General features: G+C 51.0%; 6 protein-coding genes across 6 annotated transcripts; 3 read left to right on the top strand and 3 right to left on the bottom strand.

The window, feature by feature from the left end:
* Nucleotides 1–10317: 10317 nt before the first annotated feature.
* CLAFUR5_00350 (uncharacterized protein) lies at nt 10318–13273 on the top strand (the record flags this gene model as incomplete). The annotated part of the gene is made up of 2 exons (XM_047899498.1): nt 10318–10597; nt 10650–13273. 2 exons carry the CDS (start codon nt 10318–10320, stop codon nt 13271–13273), a joined length of 2904 nt encoding a protein of 967 aa, XP_047755473.1.
* Nucleotides 13274–13746: 473 nt separating this feature from the next.
* On the top strand, nt 13747–16917 carry CLAFUR5_00349 (Vacuolar membrane protease; the record flags this gene model as incomplete). The annotated part of the gene is made up of 3 exons (XM_047899497.1): nt 13747–13828; nt 13942–16141; nt 16230–16917. 3 exons carry the CDS (start codon nt 13747–13749, stop codon nt 16915–16917), a joined length of 2970 nt encoding a protein of 989 aa, XP_047756549.1.
* Nucleotides 16918–17182: 265 nt separating this feature from the next.
* CLAFUR5_00348 (uncharacterized protein) lies at nt 17183–18088 on the top strand (the record flags this gene model as incomplete). The annotated part of the gene is made up of 1 exon (XM_047899496.1): nt 17183–18088. The coding sequence occupies one exon, from the start codon at nt 17183–17185 to the stop codon at nt 18086–18088; it is 906 nt and encodes a 301-aa protein (XP_047756550.1).
* A 147-nt stretch (nt 18089–18235) lies between these two features.
* On the bottom strand, nt 18236–21436 carry CLAFUR5_00347 (Serine/threonine-protein kinase ppk30; the record flags this gene model as incomplete). Its single annotated transcript, XM_047899495.1, has 1 exon — nt 18236–21436. The coding sequence occupies one exon, from the start codon at nt 21434–21436 to the stop codon at nt 18236–18238; it is 3201 nt and encodes a 1066-aa protein (XP_047756915.1).
* A 603-nt stretch (nt 21437–22039) lies between these two features.
* CLAFUR5_00346 (putative hydrolase) lies at nt 22040–22963 on the bottom strand (the record flags this gene model as incomplete). The annotated part of the gene is made up of 4 exons (XM_047899494.1): nt 22040–22183; nt 22239–22540; nt 22634–22849; nt 22900–22963. 4 exons carry the CDS (start codon nt 22961–22963, stop codon nt 22040–22042), a joined length of 726 nt encoding a protein of 241 aa, XP_047756916.1.
* Nucleotides 22964–23687: 724 nt separating this feature from the next.
* Nucleotides 23688–24741, bottom strand: CLAFUR5_00345 (uncharacterized protein; the record flags this gene model as incomplete). The annotated part of the gene is made up of 2 exons (XM_047899493.1): nt 23688–24653; nt 24709–24741. The coding sequence occupies 2 exons, from the start codon at nt 24739–24741 to the stop codon at nt 23688–23690; spliced, it is 999 nt and encodes a 332-aa protein (XP_047756913.1).
* Nucleotides 24742–24758: the final 17 nt, after the last annotated feature.

The following is a 24758-nucleotide window of genomic DNA, read 5'->3' as shown; positions in this document are numbered from 1 at the left end:
GCTTTCGCGTCTTATAGCTATACTATTAGCGCCGAGGCCTTCTTACCTTCTAGCCATTTCCTATAGAGCTAAGTCGCCTTCTAGATTAGAGAGTTAAGAGTTACCGGGTTGTCCTCTTAGAGAGTACGTAGGTAACCTTAAATAGTTAGGTCGAACTCCTTAGGCATATCGTAGACTAGGATCGTAAATTGCTTCGTTAAGACCTTCGCTAATACCGTAACCTTAGATACCTACTATAGCTATACCTCTAGGTGCCTCCTAGTAGTAGTAGAGCTAGTATAGATCTATAGAGTACTATTAGACTATTAGTTTACTACGACTACCCCTAGTTAATTAATTCGTTAGGCGAGCTCCTTATTCGATAGATTCGTAACTTCGGCCTAGTCTTCCTTTACTATAATACGGATCGTAACTATATCGTACGTTAGGAGGGGGCCTAGTGTCGATACCGCGACCGATGCCTAGCTATAGGGGTGTTGATTCCGGGTGGCCTTATTAATCGCCTAAGACGTCGTCCTTATTTCTTATTGCCCTCGGTAATACGAGAGTACTAGCGCCGTACGTAGCTAAGTGATTATTACCTATAGAGACCGGTATAGGAGCTAATCGTTAGTCTCTATACTTTTTACGTCCTCTATAAGTTACTACTAGTTGTCTTAGGGGAGCTTCGCCTATAGAGCCGTAGGCGCCGGTAGTACCGTAGCCTAGGCTACTATTACCTAGGAGTTACCTAATATAGCTAGGCACCTCCGCGGCGTTTAGGGCTAGAGAGCTAAAGAAATAGGGTGAAGAGAACTTTAAGCTATCTAAATTAAATAAGGTAGAACTCCCTTAATTCTAGGGGTAGTAGCCTACTTTATAGATTGTTAGAATAGCCTTAATAAGAGCTTTCGAAGGTGTCGTGTTTAGCGATATAAGGCGAAAATCCGAGTCCTCTAAGACTACTCAATAGTTCTACTAGCGTAGGACATACGCGCTACTTAGTATTAGTCGAAAGCTATCTTCGTCGTTCTATCTAGAAATAGATAGATAGTCGGAGAACACGAATAAAGTAATAGAGCAATACCTACGTATCTTTATTGACTATACCTAGGACGACTAGCTAGATTAGACTCTATTAGCTAAGTTTATAGCAAACAATATAGTATCCGTAATAATAGGCGTCTTACTGTTCTATACTAATACTAGGCGTAATCTAAGGTTCTCTAAGTTCGACTTAGACTTGCCTATACTACTAATACTATATAAATAGCGACTAGACGCCGAGTCCGCGGACAAGTTTACGGCTAAGATATAAGAGATATACTAACACTTACGATAGTAGATAGCCGTAGTATAAGTAGTCTAAGCTAAGTACGTAAACTAGACGCGTATCCCTATACTATAGTACGCCGAAGGCGACAAAGTATAGGTAAGCACTAAGAGCTAGACGATAGAGAGACCTTCTCGTAAGATAGACGTAAAGTAGTCTAGACCGTACGTAATTACGGAGGTACTACCGGGTAATACTTATAAAGTAGAGCTCCTGCCTATAATAAATATCGACAATCGCTTCTACTTATACCTTCTTATACTAGTTTATCCGCCGGTTATAGGACAGACACAACCCGTACTACTACCGATCCGATTTATCGACGACGAATAATACGAAGCCGATCCCGCCGAACCCGATTAATAGGAAGTAGAGCAAATTTTAGACTATAAGAAGAGATAGCCGCGAGGACTAATACCGGTAGGAGGTAAGTAGCTATATTAGGAATACTTAGTAAAATATATTAGATATAATAAGCTATCCTATAAAGCTACGGACTAGGTTATTAAGACTACCGCCGCCTCCGTAGCTAACTTTTACTATAACTACCCGAGAGCGACTAAGCTACCTAGTTTTTAACTACCTATAGACTAGATACCGAATAAGAATGCTATAGGTATACGTATAGCGTACTAACTAGTAAAAGTAGCGATGACTCTAACGCCGGTAGAACGAGGCCTCCGGGCTTATAAGAAAGAGAGCGATACGTATAGTCTAATAGATAATAAGGTGTTCGCGAAGGTAATAAAAGATATAAGAGGAGAGGAGAGTACTCCGGAGCGTACTCTAAGAGGGGGGGTAGTGTCACCGTACCGGCGTATATTCACTTGAACCCGTAGGTACGTGCCTAGACCTCGCGCCCGCTAACTAATCCGACTAGCGGCTTGGCGCCCGTATATAACTCTCGCGCCCTCCGCGCCTCTCTTAGATAGAACATCTATTCGACTTGTACCTTACCCGACTACGTGCTTACACCTGCTTATAACAAGTAGAGGTTAAAGTTGCCGAGGAGTACTTACTTCGTGTCTTAGCTTAGAGTCCGCTCTAGGTAGGCGAGGGTTGCTAGTTTCCTACTCGTTCGACCCTACGGTAGCGGGTTATAGACGTTATAGATCTAGATAGAGCCTTATATCGTATCGATCTAGATTAATATTATGTCTTCTAGATTGCCCTACTACGGTAGTATAACCTTCTACGACTTAAGGTCTATAGTCTTACTTACGTATATATATATCCTCCAAGATCCGGGAGGAGTGACACGATGATAGCGATCGCAGGAAACGACCAGGAGCAGGAGAGTAACGAGTGGAAGGAGGTCTGCAGGAAGGCAGAAACAATGGCAATGGCAGGAGATGGCGAGCACCTAGAAAGAGCACTTAAGGGGATGATTTTGGAGCTCCTTGGAGGGCTAAAGGCACTAAGGAGCCAAACAGGACAGATCATTAACAGGACAGTAGCAGTAGTAGCAAAGAAGAGGACACAGGAAGGCCAGAAACTAAGCTAACCAACCTGGGCAGCAGTTGCATCCCAAAACCCTCTCCCCTAGAAAACAGCTATCAAGGTCTACATTTCCGACTAGCAAGAGCAGAAAGAGATTGAGGGCCTGTCAGGCAAGGAGATCATACAGAAGATTGGGATACAAGGCATTATTGGAGCCAGGAAAGAGAAGGGAGGTGTCCTTAAGCTGTTCACAGCACAGGAGCAAGACAGGAAGAGGCTAGAGACACAGAAGGAGTGGACAGTCAAACTAGGCAAGACGGCTATGGTCTCACACCAACAAAATATGGTTATTGCCTATAGGATGACCACAAAGTTTGACATTGAAGGAGACCTTAAGAGGCTGCAGGACCAGAACCAGGCTGTATGCCCAGGGCTACAGATCACAAAAGCAGCATAGGTCAACAGAAAGACAAAGGACACAAAGAGAGAGTCTTCTCTAGTGCTCTAGATAGGCACTGTAGAACAGGCAAACACCGTGCTTGACAAGGGCATCTTCTGGGAATGTGAAAGAATGGACACAGAAATCCATAGAAGCACCCACAGACTACTGCAATGTTTCAAGTGCCAACAGTATAGTCATATCTCTACTAGATGCCCAAGCCAAAAGGACACTTGTTCCCACTGTGCTGGTAGCCACAAAGTACAGAATTGCACAGCCCCAAAGAGTGAAGCCAGATGTGCATGCTGTGGAAAGAAACACCTTCCTGGTCCCAAGACTGCACAGCTAGGATTGAGGCAAAGAGGAGGGCAAGAGAAGCCAGGATCAACACCCCTATCAGATTCCAGACAGGGACAATCACCTAAGAACCCCTAAGGATTGTCTACAACCCTCTGAAAAGAGGCAGAACAGAAGAGACCACACAGGCCCAAGGCCACCCTGCCATAGGTAGACCAAAATCAATTGTGGTTGCAGGAAGAGACCCGTCACAAAGCAGGCTCAACCTTACCACAATCCTAAATAGCAGCCAGCAGCAGGAAGCACGAGAAGACCAGCAGGAGACCAGCATAGATGAGTCATGATTGAGACACTATCCAGTACAATGTCAACAAAAGCCAGCACAAGGTCCAGAGAAGCTTTCTCCAAGCACTGGACCCAAAGAAACACCTAGTCATTGCAGTCTAGGAACCTTGGATCAACAGCAAATCTAACAGACCATCTACTGCTAACGACCCAAGGTATCACACACTCCTAGCCAAACAAGGCACCCCTAGAACATGCATGTATATCAGCAAAGAGATAGCAACAGACAGCTGGGAACAAATCCAACAGGAAGGGGGAGACATCACCTCAGTCAGACTCAACACTAACCAAGGCAGCATCCACATCCACAGTGTATACAACCCACCCCCCAGCTCCAGAAGCAGTACCTAGCTGGGCATACTACAACAGCTGCCAGACATCTTGCAGAGTGACTCCCAACACATCGTGCTGGGAGACTTCAACTTGCACCATCCTACATAGGGATCAGACTTTGCACCTGCCTATCACTTCCTAGCTAACAGACTCCTCTCCACTACCCAAAGCAACAACATGCACCTAGTTACCCCAAAGGGCCTAACTACCTGGTCATAGAGAGCAAGCTCAAGCACTATTGGCCTGTGCTTTGCATCACATGACCTGCAGCAGAAGGTCACCAGATGCTAGGTTAACCAGGACTTAGAGTCCTCATCAGATCACCTCCCAATTCAGGTGGAGTTTGAAACACAGACACAGCAGGAAGGAGACCTAGAACCTCAGCTGGCCTGGAAGGCAGCCAACTGGGAACAGATCAGACAAGACCTAGAACAGAAGCTAGCTGGACTAGAGACCAGGAGACTGGAAACAGCCTTAGACATAGACCAAGCAGTGGCAGAACTGGTTAGAACAATGCAGGAAACTGCAGCAGCCTACACTAGAGAAAAGAAACAGTCACTGTACTAGAAGCCATTCTAGACAAAGGAATGCTCAGAGAAGGTCAAGGCAGCCAGGCAGGCCAGGAGAGCCCTTACCTAGAGTCACTCCCAGGAAGCATGGGACAGATACAACCAGGCAACTAGAGACAAGAAGGCCCAGATCAAGAGGGACAAGATGCTGGAGTGGAGGTCAACAGTTGGATCCATTAACGTGCTTCACTACCGAGCGGGCCACACCACCGAGCGGGCCACCTTTGCCAAGAACTGTACCACTTCCACTTTGATTACGACGGTATCTTAACACGACGACATCCTACAGAATCGTTACTAGGAGGACAATTCCTCTTCAGATTCTTCGCTATCTAGCAAGTCTACTTGACAGGTGCGTACGTTATGCCCCGACTCGCCACATCGCTTGTAGCGTCGTAGCCTTAGTACTGGCCGAACACTATCTAGCGACTCTCTACTCACTTCCTGCCTCCTAGTATCCTCTAGAGGTATCAATTGCGACGCCTCATCGAAGGTTAGAGACCCTCTAGACTGAATATACTTGCGCTTTCGTGCTTTTCGCTGTGTAAGGGCCTCGTTAGACTTGCGTAGCTCACTGATCTCGCTTCGTATAAGAGCCATCTGATGCGCTATCTCTCTACTCCCTTTTACAAGCTGATGCACCCCTTCCTGTAACGAGTTTGGCGATAAACCTGCCCGGGCACGCATTTTGTTCGTTACTAGTGTCGATTAAGAGTCGAATTCTTTTGTAGTTCGTGGTGTCTTCGACTCCTAAGGGGTAGAGTCCAGAGCTAGAGGGGTTGGCGTACGTAGCTTGACATCAAGCTTGTCTATCACTGCCTATAGATTGAATAGAACCAAACCAGCGCCTCTGAAGCTCGATACGATGTTCTCCTGTCTGAATACAGCGTTATAGGCTGCCCGGAAGGCGCGTAGGAACTCTACTTTGTCGATATAAGTAATGCGCTAGCGTGCTAAGCCCGAGAGCTGAGCACCGTATGCCTTCTTCAAAGGCGAATAGCAACCTACATCTAATAGCTAGAGTAAGTGCGAGGCGTGCGATGGCATACATAGGGCCAAGATCTTGTATTCCTTATACAGATTCTGGAATGCCTTCGAGTTGTGGCTCTCGTAGCTATCGATAATAAGTAGTCTCTATGCCCTAGTCGTACGAGCTATAGTATACTTCTAGAAATGCTCTAGCTACCGTATACCGAACTCATTGTTAGTCCAGCCGTTCTCTATTAGCCCGATTGTCCAGTCTGGACCCAAGTTGCCGTCTTAGTACTAGGTACTAATGTGCTGTTTGCCTGTAAGGATGACGTAGGGTGGAAGCGCTGTTCCGTCTATATAGATGGTCTTAATCACTGTTGCCCATTCTCTATTGCCCTGTTGAACGACCTTCCTCTTTCCACCACGCCTTTCTGAACCCGTAACGACGCTCTGAGACGTAATGACACCTATCATGAACCCTGTCTCGTCGAAGTTGTAGGTGTCCTAGTCAAGGATGCTATACTTCTCCTTTATATTACGCATAAGCAAGAACTACCTCTCGATAACGTCTAGATCTTCTATTAGGGCTCGCTGACGATCGTATCCACGTGTTATGCGAACCTTTAGCTCACGATGCCGCCTAATGAACCTGTCTGTCCAATTGAGACTAGCGGGCTTAAGACCCTTCTCTTGTAGCAATGAATCGGCCATTGCTCGTACACTAGCCTTTGATGGCGGGAAACCTCTAAGATCCAGCTCGAGTATGTACTCAAGTATCACCCTCTCTTCTAGCTCTGTAAGCTTCTTCGAATTGGGCTCGCAGTCACCCCGAGGAGGTCGTCTATTCAATCGATACCCTAGTGTAGTTCGAGACGCGTCGTATACCTTTGTAGCAAGTCGATTCGTGATTGTCGCGTCGCGTTTCGTGGCCTGGACAGCTAAGGTCAGTTTGGCCTCGTTTGAAGACAATACACGCTGTAATGGTGGTTGCATAGCTGTATCTGTGGAAGTGGTACAGTTCTTGGCAAAAGTGGCCCGCTCGGTGGTGTGGCCCGCTCGGTGGTGAAGCACGTTACCCAGAATCCTGAGAAGATGTGGAAACTAGCAAAGTGGGTAAGACAACCCACACAGGACAGAAACATGCTGCCCTAGTTTCCAAACATTGAAGACCAGGAAGGAGTAATCCAACACACTCTCCTAGGAAAGGCACAGGCATTGGGGAAACATTTCTTTGGCACACAGGTAGAAGCTGACCTGCAGGATCTGGAGGGCAGTGTGTATCTAACACCACTAGAGCAATCCTGCACAGTGGGAGAGGGAGAGATCAAGAGCATCATTAAGACACTCTCAGGAAACAAGGCCCTAGGACCAGATAGGACTCCAAACTTGTTCATCAAGACATGCAAGGACCAGATCTCCCCTGCACTGTCAAACATCTTTTCACAGTGCATAGCCCAAGGACACTGCCCTAAACACTTCAAGGAGTCACTGACTGTGGTCTTGAGAAAACCACAGAAAGAGGACTACACAAAGCTAAAGGCATACAGACCTATTGCCTTGCTTAATACACTAGGCAAACTCCTGGAAAAGATTATAGCAGAAAGGCTGGCAAACCTAGCTAAAGAACATGGAATCCTTCCTGAAGAACAGATAGGAGGCAGGAAACAAAGATCAATACTAACAGCTATAGAACTTATCATAGAGCAGATCAAGACCCTGTGGCACTTTGGGAACAACAAAGCAGCCACACTCCTCTTACTGGACATATCAGGAGCCTTTAACAATGTCTTACACCAGAGGCTGATCCACATCCTGAAACAGAAGGCTATCCCTAACTGGACAGTCCAGTTCATCCAGTCCTTCCTTAGAGGCAGAACCACAAGACTAAGACTGGGCAGATACAAATCTGACAGCATGCCTACAGAGACAGGAATCCTATAGGGATCAACAATGTCTCTAATCCTGTTTCTCCTCTTTATAGCAGACCTGCCAGCAAAGCTAAACTCTAGAAACACATCAGCCTCAGGGTTTGTGGATGACACAAACATCCTAGCCTGGTCAGACAGCACAGAAGAGAACTGCAGAATCTTGCAGAAGAAACACAAGGAATGTGAGGAATAGGCCAGGAAACATAGAGCCAGATTTGCCCTAGAGAAGTATCAACTCATCCACTTCAGTAGAGCCAGAAACAGACACAATATGCAAGCCCCAATCACTATTCAGGGACATACAACAGAACCCTTAAGTGAATTAAGGGTGCTAGGAATATGGCTAGATCTAAAGCTCAGCTGGGGACTATAGGTCAAGAAAGCACAGGCAAGAGCAGACAACAACAGGCAATCAATTGACAGGCTTATAGCCTCCACATAGGGAGCCACATTTGCGAAAGCAAAGGTTATGTACAAGGCTATTATGAAGCTAGCTATGCTATATAGAGCCCAGATCTGGTCAGCCCAAGACAAGATCCCAAAGAGAATTGCAGATCCTATTAGCAGAGCCTAAGCCTCCTGTCTGAAAAAGGTGCTTGGAGCATACAAGTCAACTCCAACAAGGGTGGTCGAAATGGAGTCTGGCTCCCCACTAGCCAAGCTCTACCTTCAAGGGTTGAGATACCAGTATGCAGGAAAGACGTCTATATACCCATCCTAGCTAGTAATCCAGAAGGCAGTCAACAAAATCAGGAGCTAGTGCACAAGAAGGCACAGACAAGCAAGACCTAATCTAGCCCTATAGAAGCAGCAGGACCTACAGAAGTTCAAAGAACTAACAGAACAGCTGCACCTAGCCTAGCAGGAACAGGACAGAAGGGCTCAAGGGAGAGGATCAGCAGCTAGCTAAGGGAAGAAGCAACGGTCTCTAGCTGAAAGGATGGCAGGACTCCTCTGGAAGACTGAATGGGCAAGAACCCTATAGAGGCCAGGAACCCTAAAGGCACTCCAACAGTTTGGTAGCTACAACTACCTACTGTACTCAGACCTGACCAGGTCAGAAGCAAGCATAGCAATACAAATCCGCTCTGAACACATCGGAGTCAGGGCATACCTGTATCAGAGAAAAGTCCCAGGTATCGAAGACAAGAGTTGCCTATACGGCTACCTGTCCCAGAATGTCGAACATAGACTTCTGGTTTGCAAAGAATGGAGTACAGGGAGAGGTGAATGGAGGGCAAGGGCAAGGAACAGAAACTTCCAAGCCATGATCAGCAATAAGGGAGACCTCTAGAGAATTACAAGGTGGATCATCCACCAAGGATTTTTGGAGCAGTTCTCTCTTACTAGGGAAACAGAGAGATGGATTGAGGAGAGAAAGAAGGAGGAGGAGAGCAGGAAGAGGGGGACAACTCCAGGGTTGCAGACAAGGTAGTCAGAGGCTAACCACCATGACACTAGTGCACCCTAATAGAAGGAAAACTGAGAACTCATGGCAAGGAAGCTATTAGAGAAGGAGAGGAGGTTTTTACCTAGGAACAGGTTTCCTACCTTATGCAGTAACATATATAGACATAAACCCGCATAGGCCGGAGGGCACTATAACGGGTAAATGAATTATCTATCTATCTATATCTATATATAATTAACGTTCTCGGTAGTTATCTCTTAAGTATCGTATATTTATACTACGATAAGGCTATTAGTTACTATATATTAATACTATTATAAAATCTTACGATCATATATAGTTAAGTCTTCTATAATAGACTACGATATCGATACTCGCGTAAATTAGACGTATAATACGTATTAAGCGGTTTATAATTAAAGAGAGAAGCGAGGTTTTCTATAGAACGCGAAATTGCTCTAGCTGTTTCTATTTCGAGCTGTTGCATAGAAGTCGTTAACGGTCGCCCGTAGAGTGCGTGCTCGGCGTTTGCTAAACTCCTGCTGCGACTCCACCGATCTAGGAGATGTCTGCGTTCGCTGGGTGCAGGCTAATGCCAGAAGGGCAAGTCTCAGCAAGTCACATCTCCTATCGCGGCCAGGGAGCGTACATTGATTACGACAACTGGCGCAATCCTGCCGTCGATGTATATGTCGCACTGGACACACGGCGTATGTATCGCAGGATGGGCAATGAGAATACTGTAGGCGCTGTTGTGACGACTGACGAGCAAGTGCTACATGTAGATACATCTATTCTCCATGTACATGTAGCCCTGATCGCTCTTGGCCAGACACCAGACGCGCAGTGACGCAGAGGGCGACTTTAATATGCACAGCACACATCAGCAGCTCCCGTCCTCCACAGCAGCGATTGAACATCCACAATACCACACAGCGCGCCTCGGGCCAAGATAATCCCGACCGCGCCTTGCATATCCGTCGCCACGCCGCCACGGAGATCCACAAGGCTGGTTTCCTTATGGCCAAGCCCTCTGCTACCTCACGTTGCATTCGGGCCCTTTGACTTCAGCATTCGGCAAAGCCCAAGAGACGTCACAACTTCGCGGCCACACCCCAACCGCGGTGTTGCAGATATTTTCGACCGACAACTTACGAGGTAAATGTCACTGCTGTTACGTCTCAATGCCTCGAGCTCCATGCGCCAACACCTAGCCGATCGTCGATTCTGCGACTGCTCTGCCCCGCCCCGCACCTACAGCAAACTCGCACATGTCGCAGGTCATGGACCACGAATCTCCCGAGGAGTACGACGACCACATCAGCGATGGGGACTCTGGCAACGACGAGCACCGCCACCACGAGATCAAGGCCGAGTCGGCAACTTCGCCCACCGACTCCACCGCCACAGGACACAATGCGCCTGCTGTGAAGCCCGCGGTCCATCTCCAGAAGCGGCGCCGGGTAACTCGGGCTTGTGACGAGTGTCGTAGAAAAAAGATCAAGTGCGATGGAAAGCAGCCCTGCACGCACTGCACTGTCTACAGCTATGGTAGGTCCGCAAGGTGGGATTGACGAGACTTGCGCTGAGTCTTGATAAACAGAATGTACTTACGACCAACCTTCGAATCGGCGCAGGAATCCAGCGCCAGCCTACGTCGAAAACCTCGAAATGCGCGTGCATAGGGCAGAGACTCTATTGCACATCTTGATCCCAAACCTTGACTTGCACGACCCTGGCATCGACGCAGCTGTCGCCCAAGGATGGATCCCTGGAGCTCCAGGCAAAGGTCACCCTGCAGCAGCCCAGGACCAGCGATCAGCGAGACCACCTCAGGCACCTCATGCCGACAGAAAGTCCGACGCCAACTTGGAATCCATGGTCAGAGCAGTTGCACAACTCGATATGGATGAGTCTGGGCATTGGGACTATCACGGCCATTCGTCCGGGCTCAGTTTCGTCAGAAGGATGCGCGAGCAGCTTGGCGATCTCATGGGCCCAGATACTCAAGCTACGCCATTCGTGAAAACGCGGCCAATGTCACAAGTGCTTGACTCGCCGAGGTCGTCGGGAGAGTCTCCCATGGGCGAATTCTCACCTGTAAGTACAGATTTGCCGCCCATTGAGACTGCGAGGCACTTCTGCACCTATGCCATCAACGATGCCGCTGCTCTGCTACGCATGGTACACCAGCCCACTTTCTGGGCGAGTTTCGAACGCTTGTACAGCACATCACCGGATCACTACACGAACGAAGACAGTACTTTTCTGCCATTGTTCTACAGCGCCATAGCGCTGGGATGTTTGTTCGGCAAAGATGATAGCCATGGCGAGGGTTACGAGAGTGCCATACAGCAGGGATTCGCTTACTTTAAGACTGCTCGACAAATGATGGACATCGCCGACTGCCGGGATCTGTCTTCTATACAGGCCGTTGTGTTTATGATACTCTTCTTGCAATCGTCTGCCAAGATGTCGCAGTGCTATGCCTATGTCGGTGTTGCCTTGCGATCTGCTCTGCGCATGGGACTACATCGAGCTGCCGAGGGGAAGTTCGACCCCATCGAAGCCGAGACTAGGAAGAGAGTGTTCTGGATCGTCAGAAAGATGGATGTGTATGTCGGTGCAATGCTGGGACTCCCACAGACCTTGAGTGACGAAGACATCGATCAAGACTTCCCCATGGAAGTGGACGACGAGTACATCACCAAGGATGGCATCCTCCCGCAACCGGAAGGAGTGGTGCCGCTCATGACCGCTTTCAATGCTCACACGCGGCTGGTCCAGTTGCTGCAGAAGATTGTGCGGAAGATCTACCCCATCAAGGTGCAGAGTCCAGAAAGTCCCGGAGACAAGTCATACTCGATCCCATTCTCCACCATCCGCGAGATCGAAGGTGAGATGGAAGAATGGAAGAACAGCTTACCGCCCATCTTCAGTCCTTGCGATGCACCCGGGCGATATGCAAGGATCCAACAGCTCCTGCGGCTTACATATGCCCACACGCAAGTACTACTCTATCGACCCTTTCTTCATTTCGTAGCAATGGAGAAACGCTCGACACCGGTGGACCAGAGAGCATACGCGTGCGCGGCCAGCTTTGTTAACGTCTCACGCAACGTCATACATATTGCTTCGCAGATGAAGCAGAAAGGACTGCTCAATGGTGCCTTTTGGTTCATCATGTACACAACCTTCTTCTCCATCTTGGCCTTGGTTTATTTTGCGGCCGAAAATCCCGACAACCCGACGACAGAGGCTGTGATGAAAGATGCCATCGAAGGCAAGGAAGTTCTCGCGTCCATCGCATCGAAGAGCATGGCGGCCGATCGCTGCACCGCCACGCTGAACATCGTCTTCCAGAGGCTTCCAGCCTGGATGCGCGAAGGACAGCAAAACCCTAGTATCAACAAGAAGCGGCCATTTGAACATGGCTCACAGTCGCATTCCCTGTCGACTATGCAGGACTCACGTAGCCATCCTCACGTTGCGAGCACCAGCCAAGAATCTCTCACTGGAAGCAACAAGCGGGCAAGCACCTATCCGAAGTTGCCCGCAACTGGAACACCAGGTACAGGGTCGCCATATGATAGCTCGTGGCTCTCGAATTCACCATACGCGTCGTCGTCCACAACCAGCACGGGCTTCGACTCTGGTGGGCAAACCATCGGCCAGCGCAGCGTATCGCACCCAATGACCAGCGGTATGCAGCAATACTCGTTGCCGCCCAACTTTGCCAATCCACAGTTGACCGATCTATCCACCATGATGTTTCCAGCAGCAGATGAGCCTTTCGTATACCCCAATCAGCCGCTCACCACTTTCGAGAACAATCAGTATGCCAAGAGCAATCCATACTTCAATCAGCAGCCTTACAGCAGCATCGAGAGCTCGAGTCCAGTCGCGGCACAATCTCGAGGCCGTGACGAGAATATCGAAGCACAATTCTACGCACTTCCTCCGTATATCGAGCAAGGTCGGTCGCAGCAACCACAGACATTGCAACCGCAGCAGCAGCAAGCTCATCGAGGCATGAGCTTCCCACAAGCAGCTTATGCGAACGGGCAAACCACAGGCGCTCCGCAAGCAATGCCAGTGCCCAACGGAGCTTGGCCAGGACAGCAGGCTTTCCAGCAGGATCTGTCCAACATCAACATACAAGACCTCTTCGGCGGATCAGAATGGAATCCGATGTTCCAGCATCCTGGCTATCAGAGCCAGAGGTAGTACCGCCTGGGGACTGGACATGAAGCTTGAGGTTTGTTTGCATCACAATCACTTATGGCGTGGCATTGTATTTGGGACTTTATTCTCAGGGTTGTTATCGAGCAGAGTCAGCAGACATGAGATACCCAGAGTTAGCTCGCGGTTTCAGCGTTAAGGAGCTGGCTCCAATTGAGCGTTTGAGCTGTCAAGAATAGAGCATGCGATATGATGTATTACAATAGGACTGCTTCAGACCTTCCACGCGAGTCCAATGTCGCCTTGTCAACGTTGATGCCGCCAATGGTTCAAGTGATGACTGAAGCTCGATGAGGTCAGAGCGCTCGGGAGCATCCACGCCGAGCAGGATCGAGTCGAATGTGGTGCAGGTGACCATTGATGTCGGTCCCAAGATTGTGTTTCTGCTGATAGCCGAGTACATATGTCCATGTAGGTCACGGTCACGGGTAGTGCACACGACATAGTCGACGGCAGCAATGGCGAAGAAGTGGTCATACAACCCGCTCGCCTTCCTCGGACCCCAAGTCACCATCATTGGCTCGCTCGTCTACATTGCACGTAAGGAAGTCCAGCAGGTGTAGAAGCAGAGCAGAGCGCCTCTCGTGTCTGATATGCAGTGCACGCGGTTGTCGACGATGGTGCAGCAAGGCTAACGCACGGCACTCCTCTAGTCTTCGTTCTCCTAGTGACCAACCATGAAACCGTCCCCAACGCCCCAAGCCATCCAGTCCCCATCGCCGGCGTCAACCTCACCGAAGCTTGGCTGGACCTCAAGGTCTTGAGCGATGCCTACCACCCCTGGGGCAGTCGGCGCAACGAGGCTGTCCGCGAATACTTGCTGCAGAGGATCGACCAGATTCTGGACGCCAACAATGCCTCCAGCAAGACTGTTCACTCCGTCGATGGCGTCTTCCGATCGAGATCACGCGGCACCCGCGACGTGACGGTGTTCGCGAACGATACCTCCAACTTCACCGCCCTCGACGGCTTCACGAAGAAGCCCTGGACGTTGTACGGCGAGTCGACCAATATTTTGGTCTATATCAGAGGGAAGGATGATGGAGCTGGCGAGTGGTGGAACAGCACGAAAGACTACACTGGACCTAGCGGGGTCCTCGTAAACGCCCACTACGACAGTGTGTCTTCCGGTCTAGGAGCAACAGATGATGGGGTAGGTATCGTTTCCATTCTGCAGCTGATATCGTACTACACCAAGGGCAAGAAGGCACCAAAGCGAGGCCTCGTGGCGCTGTTGAACAATGGCGAGGAGAATGGCCTCTATGGAGCACACAATTATGTTCGACATCCACTTGCTCAGCTTCCGCATACTTTCTTGAATCTGGAGGGTGCTGGAGCTGGGGGACGTGCCACTCTCTTCAGATCAACTGATGCAGAGGTTACGTCGGCATATGCCAAAAGCCCGTCACCGTTTGGGACTGTTATCAGTGGAGATGGCTTTAAGCGTGGCTTTGTGCGGAGTGGGACTGATTACTCGGTGTTTACGGAGGAGTTGGGTCTGCGTGGACTTGATGTTGCCTTCTTCAAGCCACGAGCTAGGTACCATACGGATCAGGACGACGCCCGCAATGCTGGACCCAATAGCCTGTGGCATATGCTGTCAGCTACGATTGCTACAGTCGATGAGTTGACTTCCCACCAGGGCAGGGATTTCGAAGGCTCGCCCGACAGCACCGGCAAACTGTCAACTGGGAAGTGCAGTAATGCGGTGTGGTTCGACTTGCTTGGTCAAACATTCGCCGTGCTCCGCCTGAATACACTCTTCGCACTGTCGGTCGCACTCCTTGTCGCCGGACCTATCATCTTCATCCTGCTTGAAGTTCTGATCAGGAAAAGCGACAAATGGTATGTCTTCGCAGGGCGGAGATACCTTCACTCATCGGATGATGATGATGCAGTCCGCTTGCATGGACGACGTGGATTCTTCAGATTCTTGCTGGCCTTTGTGGTCGCTACAGCTGTCACAATTCTGTTGGCGTACCTGGTCACGAAGATCAACCCATACATCGTCTACAGCAGCGAGTACGCCGTATGGGCCATGAGCTTATCTGCGTGGTTTGCCATCATGTGGTTCTTCCTGAAAGGCGCTGCGGCTGTCCGGCCAACGGCACTTCATCGCATGTTCGTGCTCATCTGGCTCTACGTGCTGGCTTGGATCCTGCTTGTCTTCGCCACCATTGGCGAGAACAACCTGCACCTGGCCAGCGGGTATTTTGTCGTCTTTTACAACGCCTCGGCCTTTGTGGCGCTGCTGATCTCCTACATGGAGCTCTTCGCTCTACCCACAACTCGCAAGTACGTCGAACATGCATTAGGTGCGCAGGCGGAATCAGGTTCTACTCGACCTGGCAGCCGTTCTTCTCGGCAGTTGCTGGACCAGCATGATGATGTGAATGATGAAGCAGAACCCTCGGAGCGAACATCACTTTTGCAAGACGCAACGTCGCGTTCCAACCAGCACACGTTCACAAGTTTCGGCAGACGGAGAGCAGATCGTGATGAGGTGCCAGAAGACACTGATGACCCTTTCTTGAACAAGGCCTACCTCGATGAGCAAGCATGGTCGAGCTCACTGCCTCAATGGACTTGGATTCTGCAATTCCTGGTGCTGGCACCTGTCAATGTGATTTTGATTGGACAAATCGCACTTCTTCTCACGCATGCGATCAATCAGACGCCCGCAGATGGAAACCCAGTGTTGCCGATATATCTGCTCATCTCGGTGTTTGCGATCCTACTCTTGCTCCCGCTTACGCCGTTTCTCCATCGGTTCAGCTTTCACGTTCCGACGTTCTTGTTCTTGGTACTGGTTGGAACCATGATTTACAATTTGGTGGCTTTTCCTTTTTCGAGGTATGTTTTGAGGATGAATCAAAGAATTCACTGTGGCGTACGCTTTGGTGAAGTTGCTGGTGAGATCGCTAATCTCGTCTCTCTACAGGGATTCTCGCATGAAGTACTACTTCGTCCAGCAGGTCGATCTGAGCAGCGGCATCAACAACGTTTCGCTGATCGGTCTTGATGGCTATATCCAGAACATAGTCCAAGAGATGCCTTCTGCTGCCGGCCAGTCGCTGTACTGCGAGGACTCGTCTTCATCGAATCATACCTCTTTACCGAACCGAAACGGACTCACATCTTGCTCCTTTCACGGGCTGGCACCTAAAGTCGTTCCGAAGGGTTATGCTGGCTTGTCAGCGAACCGGACAAGATGGCCAACATACTCTGATTGGATCGACTTCAATCTTACCCACAGTGGTCACACAGCATCGATACGCATACAGGGGATGAACACGAAGATCTGCAACATCAAATTTGACAACGCAGTCTCGGGCGTCAACATCGAAGGCTCGGCCTCAGATCCGAGGCAGAAAGCCGTACCAGAGGGTGGTAGTAACGAGGTGCACCTCTTCAGTCGCACGTTCGATAAGACTTTCAATGTTAATGTGACGTGGGAGGGCGAATCTGCTAAGGGACAAAAGGGGCGGGTGTCGTGTATGTGGGATGATGCAAATATGCCAGGCGTCATACCTGCTTTTGACGAGCTTCGTCGTAATGAACCAGTTTGGAGTGCTGTTACGAAGACTGCAGATGGTTTGGTCGAAGGGTTTAAGGAATTCAGGGTCTGAAGAACAGTGTTATGACAGAGCATAGCGTTGGCGCAGGCGGTACGGACCTTCAGATCAGGTGTTTGTTTGGCGGAGCAGAGCACATATGGCGGCATATTGAGCACGCAAGCTAGCGACACTGAACTCAGAGCCTTGGCGCATGAGGATCATGGAGAGCTAGAGTGACGTCAAGACCACCTCGAAAGTCATCTACATGTAGCATGCATGTGAACGATCACTAAGAACAAACAAACTGAAGCACAACAAAAAAACCTGCATCCCACCCATGCAGATGACAAGCAAACCATTTCTACGCCCCCTCCCAATCATTGGCGTATCTAGCCTCCTCATAGCCACAACCCTCTCCACAACCACTGCTACCACACGCCCCTTCACCACAATGTCCACAACCCAGGCCTGGCCCATCAAGCACTACACCCCCCGCCACCAATCCTGGCCCTACAACTCTTCAGACTTCACCCGTCAAGACTCCTCCTCGGACTCGTCCTTCTACAGCGCGCCCCGCTTCGTAACCCACATCGACGATGCAGCAATCGCCACTTTGCGAGACTACTACGACACAACTCTCCCACGTTCGGGTCGAATTTTGGATTTCTGTTCGAGCTGGGTGTCGCATTATCCTCCGGCCATCGAAGAGGCCGCGAAGCGAGGGGATTTGAAGGTGACGGGTTTGGGCATGAACGCCGCTGAGCTGGAGAGGAATGGTGTGTTGAACAGTGGGCGGGTTCTCAAGGATCTTAACATTGACTCGGACATGGCGAGCACACTGCTCGAAAACAACACCATCGGCTCAGAAGATGACGAGAAATTAGACGCATCCACCAACGTGGTCAGCACAGATTACCTCGCCCAACCAGTCAAAGTCCTAACAAGTCTTCGGGAAGCGACCAAGACAGGCGGGAGCGTGCATCTGACGATCAGCAATCGATGCTTTCCGACGAAAGATATAAGTCGATGGCTAAGGGTTGAGGAGGAGGAGGAGAGGTTGGAGATGGTGGGGGATTTCCTGCATTTTGCTGGGTGGAAGAAGATTGAGATTGTGGAGTTGAGTAATGGTAAGGCTGGGGCTGGGGCTGGGGTGCAGCAGGAAGGTGGGTTGCAAGGGTTGATGTCGTTTATGGGGATGAATCATCGGGATCCGCTGTGGATTGTGAGAGCTGTGAAGGGATGACGGGAGAAAGCTTCGTTGTTGGTTCAGGGATGCAGAGGTACAGTGTAGATCGTCTCTTACTTCCTCAATATCGAGATCTATCTTCTATACATGTAAGATATCGCGAAATTGACACACCACGTATGGCTCATCATCTCGATACAACTCTCAAGCCCTTCGTCCATTGATCTCGGTCTCGACCATTTCAATCCCGCTGAGGCTTGGATAGCGCTTACTAAAGCTGTCCAGTTCATCTTCATGTGCAGGCAGATGGATTGCTGTAAGGTTTCTTTGCCCATTGCTGCTAGTCCTTGGTGGATAGTCCGGAACCCCTTCTAAGTCCTTGGCCAAGAGCGCCGCTAGGCCAGTAGGCTTAGCAGGCAATGGAGCCGCAGTTTCAGCTGCTTGTTGTGGCGGTGGCCATTGGGATGGACCACCGGTCCGCAGTGCTTTCGGCTTTGGGGGTGCACTCGGTCCAGGCCTTGATGTAGTCCGTTGGAGCGGCGCTGTCTCTGCCATGACAGGTGATGCGCTAGCAGCAAAAGTCGGCGAAGTCACTTCAGGGGGTTGCTGTCTTTGCTTTGGGTACGGGTTGTTGTTCAGAGTAGTGGGAGTTGGCATCGGCTTCTTGACCAGTACAGGAGGCCGGTTACCACTCAGCAATGGCACGTTCGGCTGTGTGACAGGTCTGGCATCAGGCTCGCTTGCTTCTGTGTAACGACCATAACCTTCTGCTGTCTTGCGTGGGCTTGGAGACTGCCTGCCTTCGTCGAGCAGCGACTGTACGCGCTTTTGAATAGTGCTTGCGCGACTGGGAGCGGCTACATTACCGGTACCCTGTGCTGCGACACGAGCCCGATACTCTGCAGCAGCTTCTGCCACCCGTTTCTCTTCTTGGCTGAGTCGTTGCCGTTCAAGCTCGCGCTTAACATCAGGGGGCAGGTCTTCAGTCTCTTCAGTAGCGGAGTCGGCGTCTGAATGCCTGCTGGGTGTAGCCTCAGATCCAATGATAGGCGATAGAAGTCGCGATTCATTGTCCGGTTCGTACGCATCAGGCGTCCTGCTGCCAGGATCTTGCTGCTTGACATCGCGCGCTGGGCTTTGGTCAAAGCGCTTGAATGCATCACCGAAACGTCCACTCAGCATGTTCTTAGCGCCGGATCGCATAGCGTCGAGACTTGAGCGCTTTCTATGATAGCCGTGCATTTTCAAGGCTTCCTTCATCGATGTGCCTCGCTGTACATCGCCTTCTTCATTCTGGCGCAAGAAGTCCATGTCATCTTCAATCGCGGCTTCTTCCGGTGCAGAATCTCTCGCCTGCGAAGCCTGGCGACTAGGCCGTCTGATGTCCAAAGAGGGCCGTTTGCTGCGAGACTGTTCCTGGTCTCGAAGATAGTCGATGTTAGAGGACACGTACATGCTTGTCGGTCGTGACCGCGTGTTCAGAGATCTCGTCCTAGCCAGACTTGACTCGTCCAATTCGTGCTGCGAAGGTCGGCCTCCCTCCAATGATGGTCGTGAAGAATTCGAAGCATTAGCCACCATCAGTGTCGCAGTCTGCGATTTGGACCGGTGAACGTCAAGCAGCGCGGGTCGCTTCTCAGGTGGTAGGCTGGGGTGCAGTGATGAGGCTGCAGCTTGCGCAGTTTGTGACGCTCTGGGCTGGCTTATCTCTCTGTCATGTGTACTCGTCTCTGGAACGCGCCACACCGGTCGAGCACTTATCTCCGGTAACTTCTTTGGTTGCGGCGGTGGCGAAGAGCCAACACCGGTAGATCTGTATGGCATACCGTGCCTATTAGGTATTGGCTGCTGTATCTCAGGTGTTTGCTGTGTAGCTCGCAGTGAAACTGGCGTGACAGACTTCGCAGGAGACGCTGGTCGAGCTTGGACTGGACGTGGTGGTTGTGTAGGGCGTTGTTCCCGTGGTTGCGGCTGTGCTCTGTTCGACATAGCTGGGGGCGGCGACTTTGCAGCGAAGACTTCATCCGCGAGTGCATTGGCGACACGATCACCAAGACTCGCTTTCGCATCAGATGTGGATTTCCCAGGTGGAGGGGTCGAAGAGGAGAACGAGAACTGCCCTCCATCGTGGGCAATGGCAAATTCGTCCAGTGATGGGAATCGTTTTGACAATTCATCAACAGCCCCAGCCCGCACATCATAGCTTTTCGAGTCCAAGGCAGCAAAAGGGTCTCCTCCAGCAGGCGGAGGATTTGGTTTGGAGGAAGCTTGGGCTTGCGCCGGAGGTGCACTGGGTCTGCCTCTCCGCATAGGCGTTATGTCTGGTAGGGTTTGTGTGGGTGCTGTCGGTGTAGCCTTCTGAAGGCCAACTGCAGCCGATGAAATGTCTTCCTTTGTAGGCAGGGCTTGACTATTCCGCGCCTCGGATTGTGTACGATTCGCGTAGATATCTTTGATGGGCACTTCTGCTCCTCGCATGCTGCACACCTCCTTCACGACTTGGTAGATGCTGGGCCTATCTTGCGGGTTCTCCTTCAGCATCCATGCAATAAACTTCTTGAGTCGAGCAGAGAATGCCGGATAGCTTGGGCAGGTGTAGGTTGCGTTCAGAATGGCCATCTGTCCAACATTCTCGAATGGTGTCGTATAGTAGCACAGCTTGTAGAGCAAGACACCGAGTGCCCAAATGTCCGCCTTTTCGTCTATGGGCTGCTTCCTCCAGACGTCGATCATTTCCGGACTGCGGTACTGCATGGTCGTGTGCTTCTGGACATCCTCTTCAATCAGCCTCCCCTCCTCTGCCGTCTTCGCTGCAGGCCGTGGCACAGCTGCACTGCCGAAATCACATATCTTGTACAGCGGTGTCCCACTCGTCGTCTTTGATATCAGCACGTTCTCCACCTTGAGATCCCGGTGCAGCAGAGGCGGCTTCAAGTAGTGCATGCATGCCACTCCCTCCGCGCAGTCGCCAAAGATCTTCAGAATCTCCGGCTCCGTCAGACGATGTTGTAGCCTCGTGTTCATGAAGTCAATCAGGCCGCCGCCGTTGCAGTACTCCATCAGTAGGAAGACCTCGTAGCCACCGCCTTTCAGCTGGCTGGCATGGCTGTCGATGTAGGTGACGATGTGCTTGTGGCCCTTCAGCTTCTTCATCGTCTCCACCTCGGTGCGCATGCTGGCCAGATGGTCCTTGTCGGGCACGGCAACCCGCTTGAGCACGGCGACTTCATGCTTGTTATTGTCGCGCGGCACTCTGACCACATAGACATGTGCGAATCCTCCCTCCGACAGGTATTTCTCGATGACCACGCGGTGGCTACCGACGGTGACTTTGGTGTTGGGCAGGAACGTTCCTGGCGGCTGCGACATGGCTGCTGGTGCTCGTGAGGCCGCTGCGGAGGCCATGGTGATTGCGGGAGAGAGGGAGGGCGGCGGAGGAGGACTCGGCGGGTGGTGATGTTCGTTAAGGATAGTGGTACAAGACTAAGGTGACGGCATCACAGCATCGTGAAGCACGCAACACGACGAACTAGAGCAAAGGACACATGTCAGAGGACTTTTTGTCTCTGCCTGGCAACCGGGGCTGTTGTCCAATGCAATGCTCAGCCTTCTTGGCTTTGGCTTCGTGGAGTCTGGAGATACCGCTGACGTTCTGGTCCCTGCAGCAGCTCTCTCGTGTGTGGCGCAGGCAGTTCAGGGTTCCGCAATTCAGATAACAACTTTCTTTTGAGCATATATGTATCGTTCATCAACACTGACGTCAATATCTTCGCTTCATTATGGCCCGATAAACATTGTGGCACGATTGCAGTCATCACTGTTCACCACATGATGGTCAAGGTCACGCGCCCCGTGTCCCGACGGCAAAGCTGAAACGACAGACTCCATTCGACCTCTATGATGATTGGAACTAACTCTCTCTTTGCCCTCTGACCTCAACATGTCCCGCCTCCGTCATCCTTTTCTCAATCCACTGCATGCCGTTCGACTGCGCCGGTCTCGATCTCATCATGGCAGGAGAACATCCTCTCCCGGCTGAATTACACCATCCTCGACGGCACCGCCATGCAGTTGTGCCAAAGCGCCGTAGACCGGATAGTACTTTTGCAGCCATGGAATCACAGTCGCAGCTCCTGGAGTATTGCGCCAGTCCTATCGTCTTGTCAGATTCACTCTACAGCAACCATATCCTCATCGCTAGACTTACACGCATCAGATCGCAAACGATCGCGAACAGCGACACGAGCTGAACTCCTGCTCTGGCCATTCGGTCATTGGAAACATCACGAATGAGCTCCGTGGTCGTGCCGCTAGCCTCAACGTTGGCCCACACGCTGTAGCCCTCTGCGCGAAGCGACAGTGCCAGGAAGGTCGTGCACACGTCGGTCGTGATTCCAGCCACGATGACCTGGCTCTTTCCAGTGGCCTTGATGGCAGCGCGGAACTCCTCGTTGTCCCAGGCGTCGACCTCGCCCTGGCGGGCGATGAGAGGAGCATCTGGGTACATGTCTGGTAACTTCTATCAGCATTCCTCCAAGAAAGTGTTCCTCGTGACCCGGCCACGGTATGTTCTGATCCGCAATCGAGGGCGGAAGCACATACCCAGAATCTCTTTCGGCAAGTTGCCATTGGGACCACTCTGGGCGGATGTCGAAAGGATGACTGGAATGCCGAAGAGCTGTCCGATAGCTGCGTGGGCAATCATGTTGTTGTAGTACAGCATGGGGTCGAAATCGCGGGCAAGGCCATACAAGCCAGTCTGCAAGTCGAGGATGAGCAGCAAAGAGTCATTTTTGTTCAAGCGTTCGAATGGGACCACTGTCATCATATCAGCGCGCTGCACCTCTTGAGAATGTCGAGAAGCTCACCATTGGCAAAAGCGCAGCCCAAGAGGCTGGCGATGGCGAAGAAGAGAGTGATTGAGGTCTGCATTGTGATGTGGTTGTTTGTATCGAACGCTGGAGATGCTGCTTGAAATGCTCAACTGTGAGACCTTCTGGCACCTTTATACCTGATGCAACTGACAAGCTATGCCGATGCGTGCCCTTGCTTTCCTCGTCGCTAAGTCCTATTGCCCTCATAACAGCGGAGCCGGCGATGTCGTACAGCATCAGTGAGTGCATCTTCGGACTATGCTAACAACGCCTAAAGTCCGCAAAGCATGGCTCGAACAGCCATCTTGGTGGAGCATCGCGACAAATGCTTCGCGCATTGCAGAGCATTGCATAAGAGCTCTCTAATGTAGACAGCTCTGTGCGGCTGAAAAGCTCCACTGGCAGCTTGCATGAGGCTGCTTTGCAATGCGAAGTAAGCGATCGGGTCTGCCATGCGTCCCTGTAGCACGAGTGCTAGATCCATAAGGTGGATCGAGCGGGTTCTTGGTCCGTGTAGGCGATGTCAGCACTGAATAATCAGCTGTGTTCTGCTGCTGGGCTCTCGGCTGACTTGGCGGCAGGGGTTGCTGCGAAGCGAGGCAGATGCAGTGCGATACGAGATTTTCGGTACATCAGCGAGTACCGATGCTGCACAGATGAGTTTGGACTGCGAATTGGACCGATTTGGGAATTGCTGCATCATCCAGATGGTCCGTATCGAGGGTATCGTAAACATCACAAGCAAAAGCGTCAGCGACTCCGGATCCGAGTCCGATCGCGTTCTAGTCATCTTCATCGTCATCATCCTCTCCTTCGTCCTCATCGTCCTCTGCAGGTCGTGCCTTCTTTTTCGCAGTTCTCCTTGGTCTTTCAGCCGGCTGTACTTGTGGCGCCGTTTCACCCGTTTCCTCGTTCAGTCCGAGAGATCGTTTGAGCTTTTTGTCCAACTCCGCGCCTACCTCATCTTCTGGATGACCGAAGACTGCCGAAGCCAGACCACGAACAGCGTCCGTTCCAACCTCAACTTTACCCCGTGACCCGACGATCCAGTAGATGTCGTCTTCACCAGTACCTGTATTTTCCTTCACTCTGACGATGTAGCCATCTTTTTCTAGACGCTTCATGAGCTTCTCCGTCTTGTCATATTCGCTGATGGGCGTATTGTCGCCAATCTGCAGCTTCTTCAGGTTCCGCTCCATCTTGGCATCAGGAAGCGAGCCACCATTGAGCATGATTATAGCCACGAGCATCGTGTATACTGCCACATATTTGCTCTCTTCCGCTATTGTCGGCGCAGCCGGAGGTGACATGATGGCTGGATCGCGGAACTCAGACGGCAGTATAGAAGTGACTATCCAAGATGTTGCGCCCTTGGACTGTGACTGCGACTTCGCGGCTGCTCTCCGTTGCTGCAAAGTGATCTTCTCCTTCGCGGGCAATTCCACCAGCTCCATGCCGAACACCTCCCGCAAATGTGCTTGTGTCTGGGCAAAGACTGCCTTGAACTGTCTCCCATGAGCACCGAGGACTTTCTCACTGATGTCACCACGACGTAGTGGTTTCCGCTGGAACTCGCAAGCCAATGCTAAGCGCACGAGCTTCTTCGCCATGTCTTCCACGGCACCGCCTTGCGTTGAGGAGCCAGCTGCGGCACCACCAAATAATTCTTCGTCGTCAGAGGCATTGTTTGTCCTGCGACGTTGTGTTTCCGGTGCTGGAGAGTCTTCTGCGTCTACTTCCTCGGGCTCCTGTGACGATGTCAGTGGTAGAAGAATGAAGATCAGAATGACGAAGTGGACCAACAGAACGACGTTTGCGACCCGCGACCCGTGGCATGGTGCAAGTTGCGATGT

Source organism: Fulvia fulva, chromosome 1, assembly GCF_020509005.1.
Source record: "Fulvia fulva chromosome 1, complete sequence".
In the NCBI taxonomy this organism is placed as follows: Eukaryota; Fungi; Ascomycota; class Dothideomycetes; order Mycosphaerellales; family Mycosphaerellaceae; genus Fulvia; species Fulvia fulva.
This window is presented reverse-complemented; position numbering and strand designations above follow the sequence as displayed.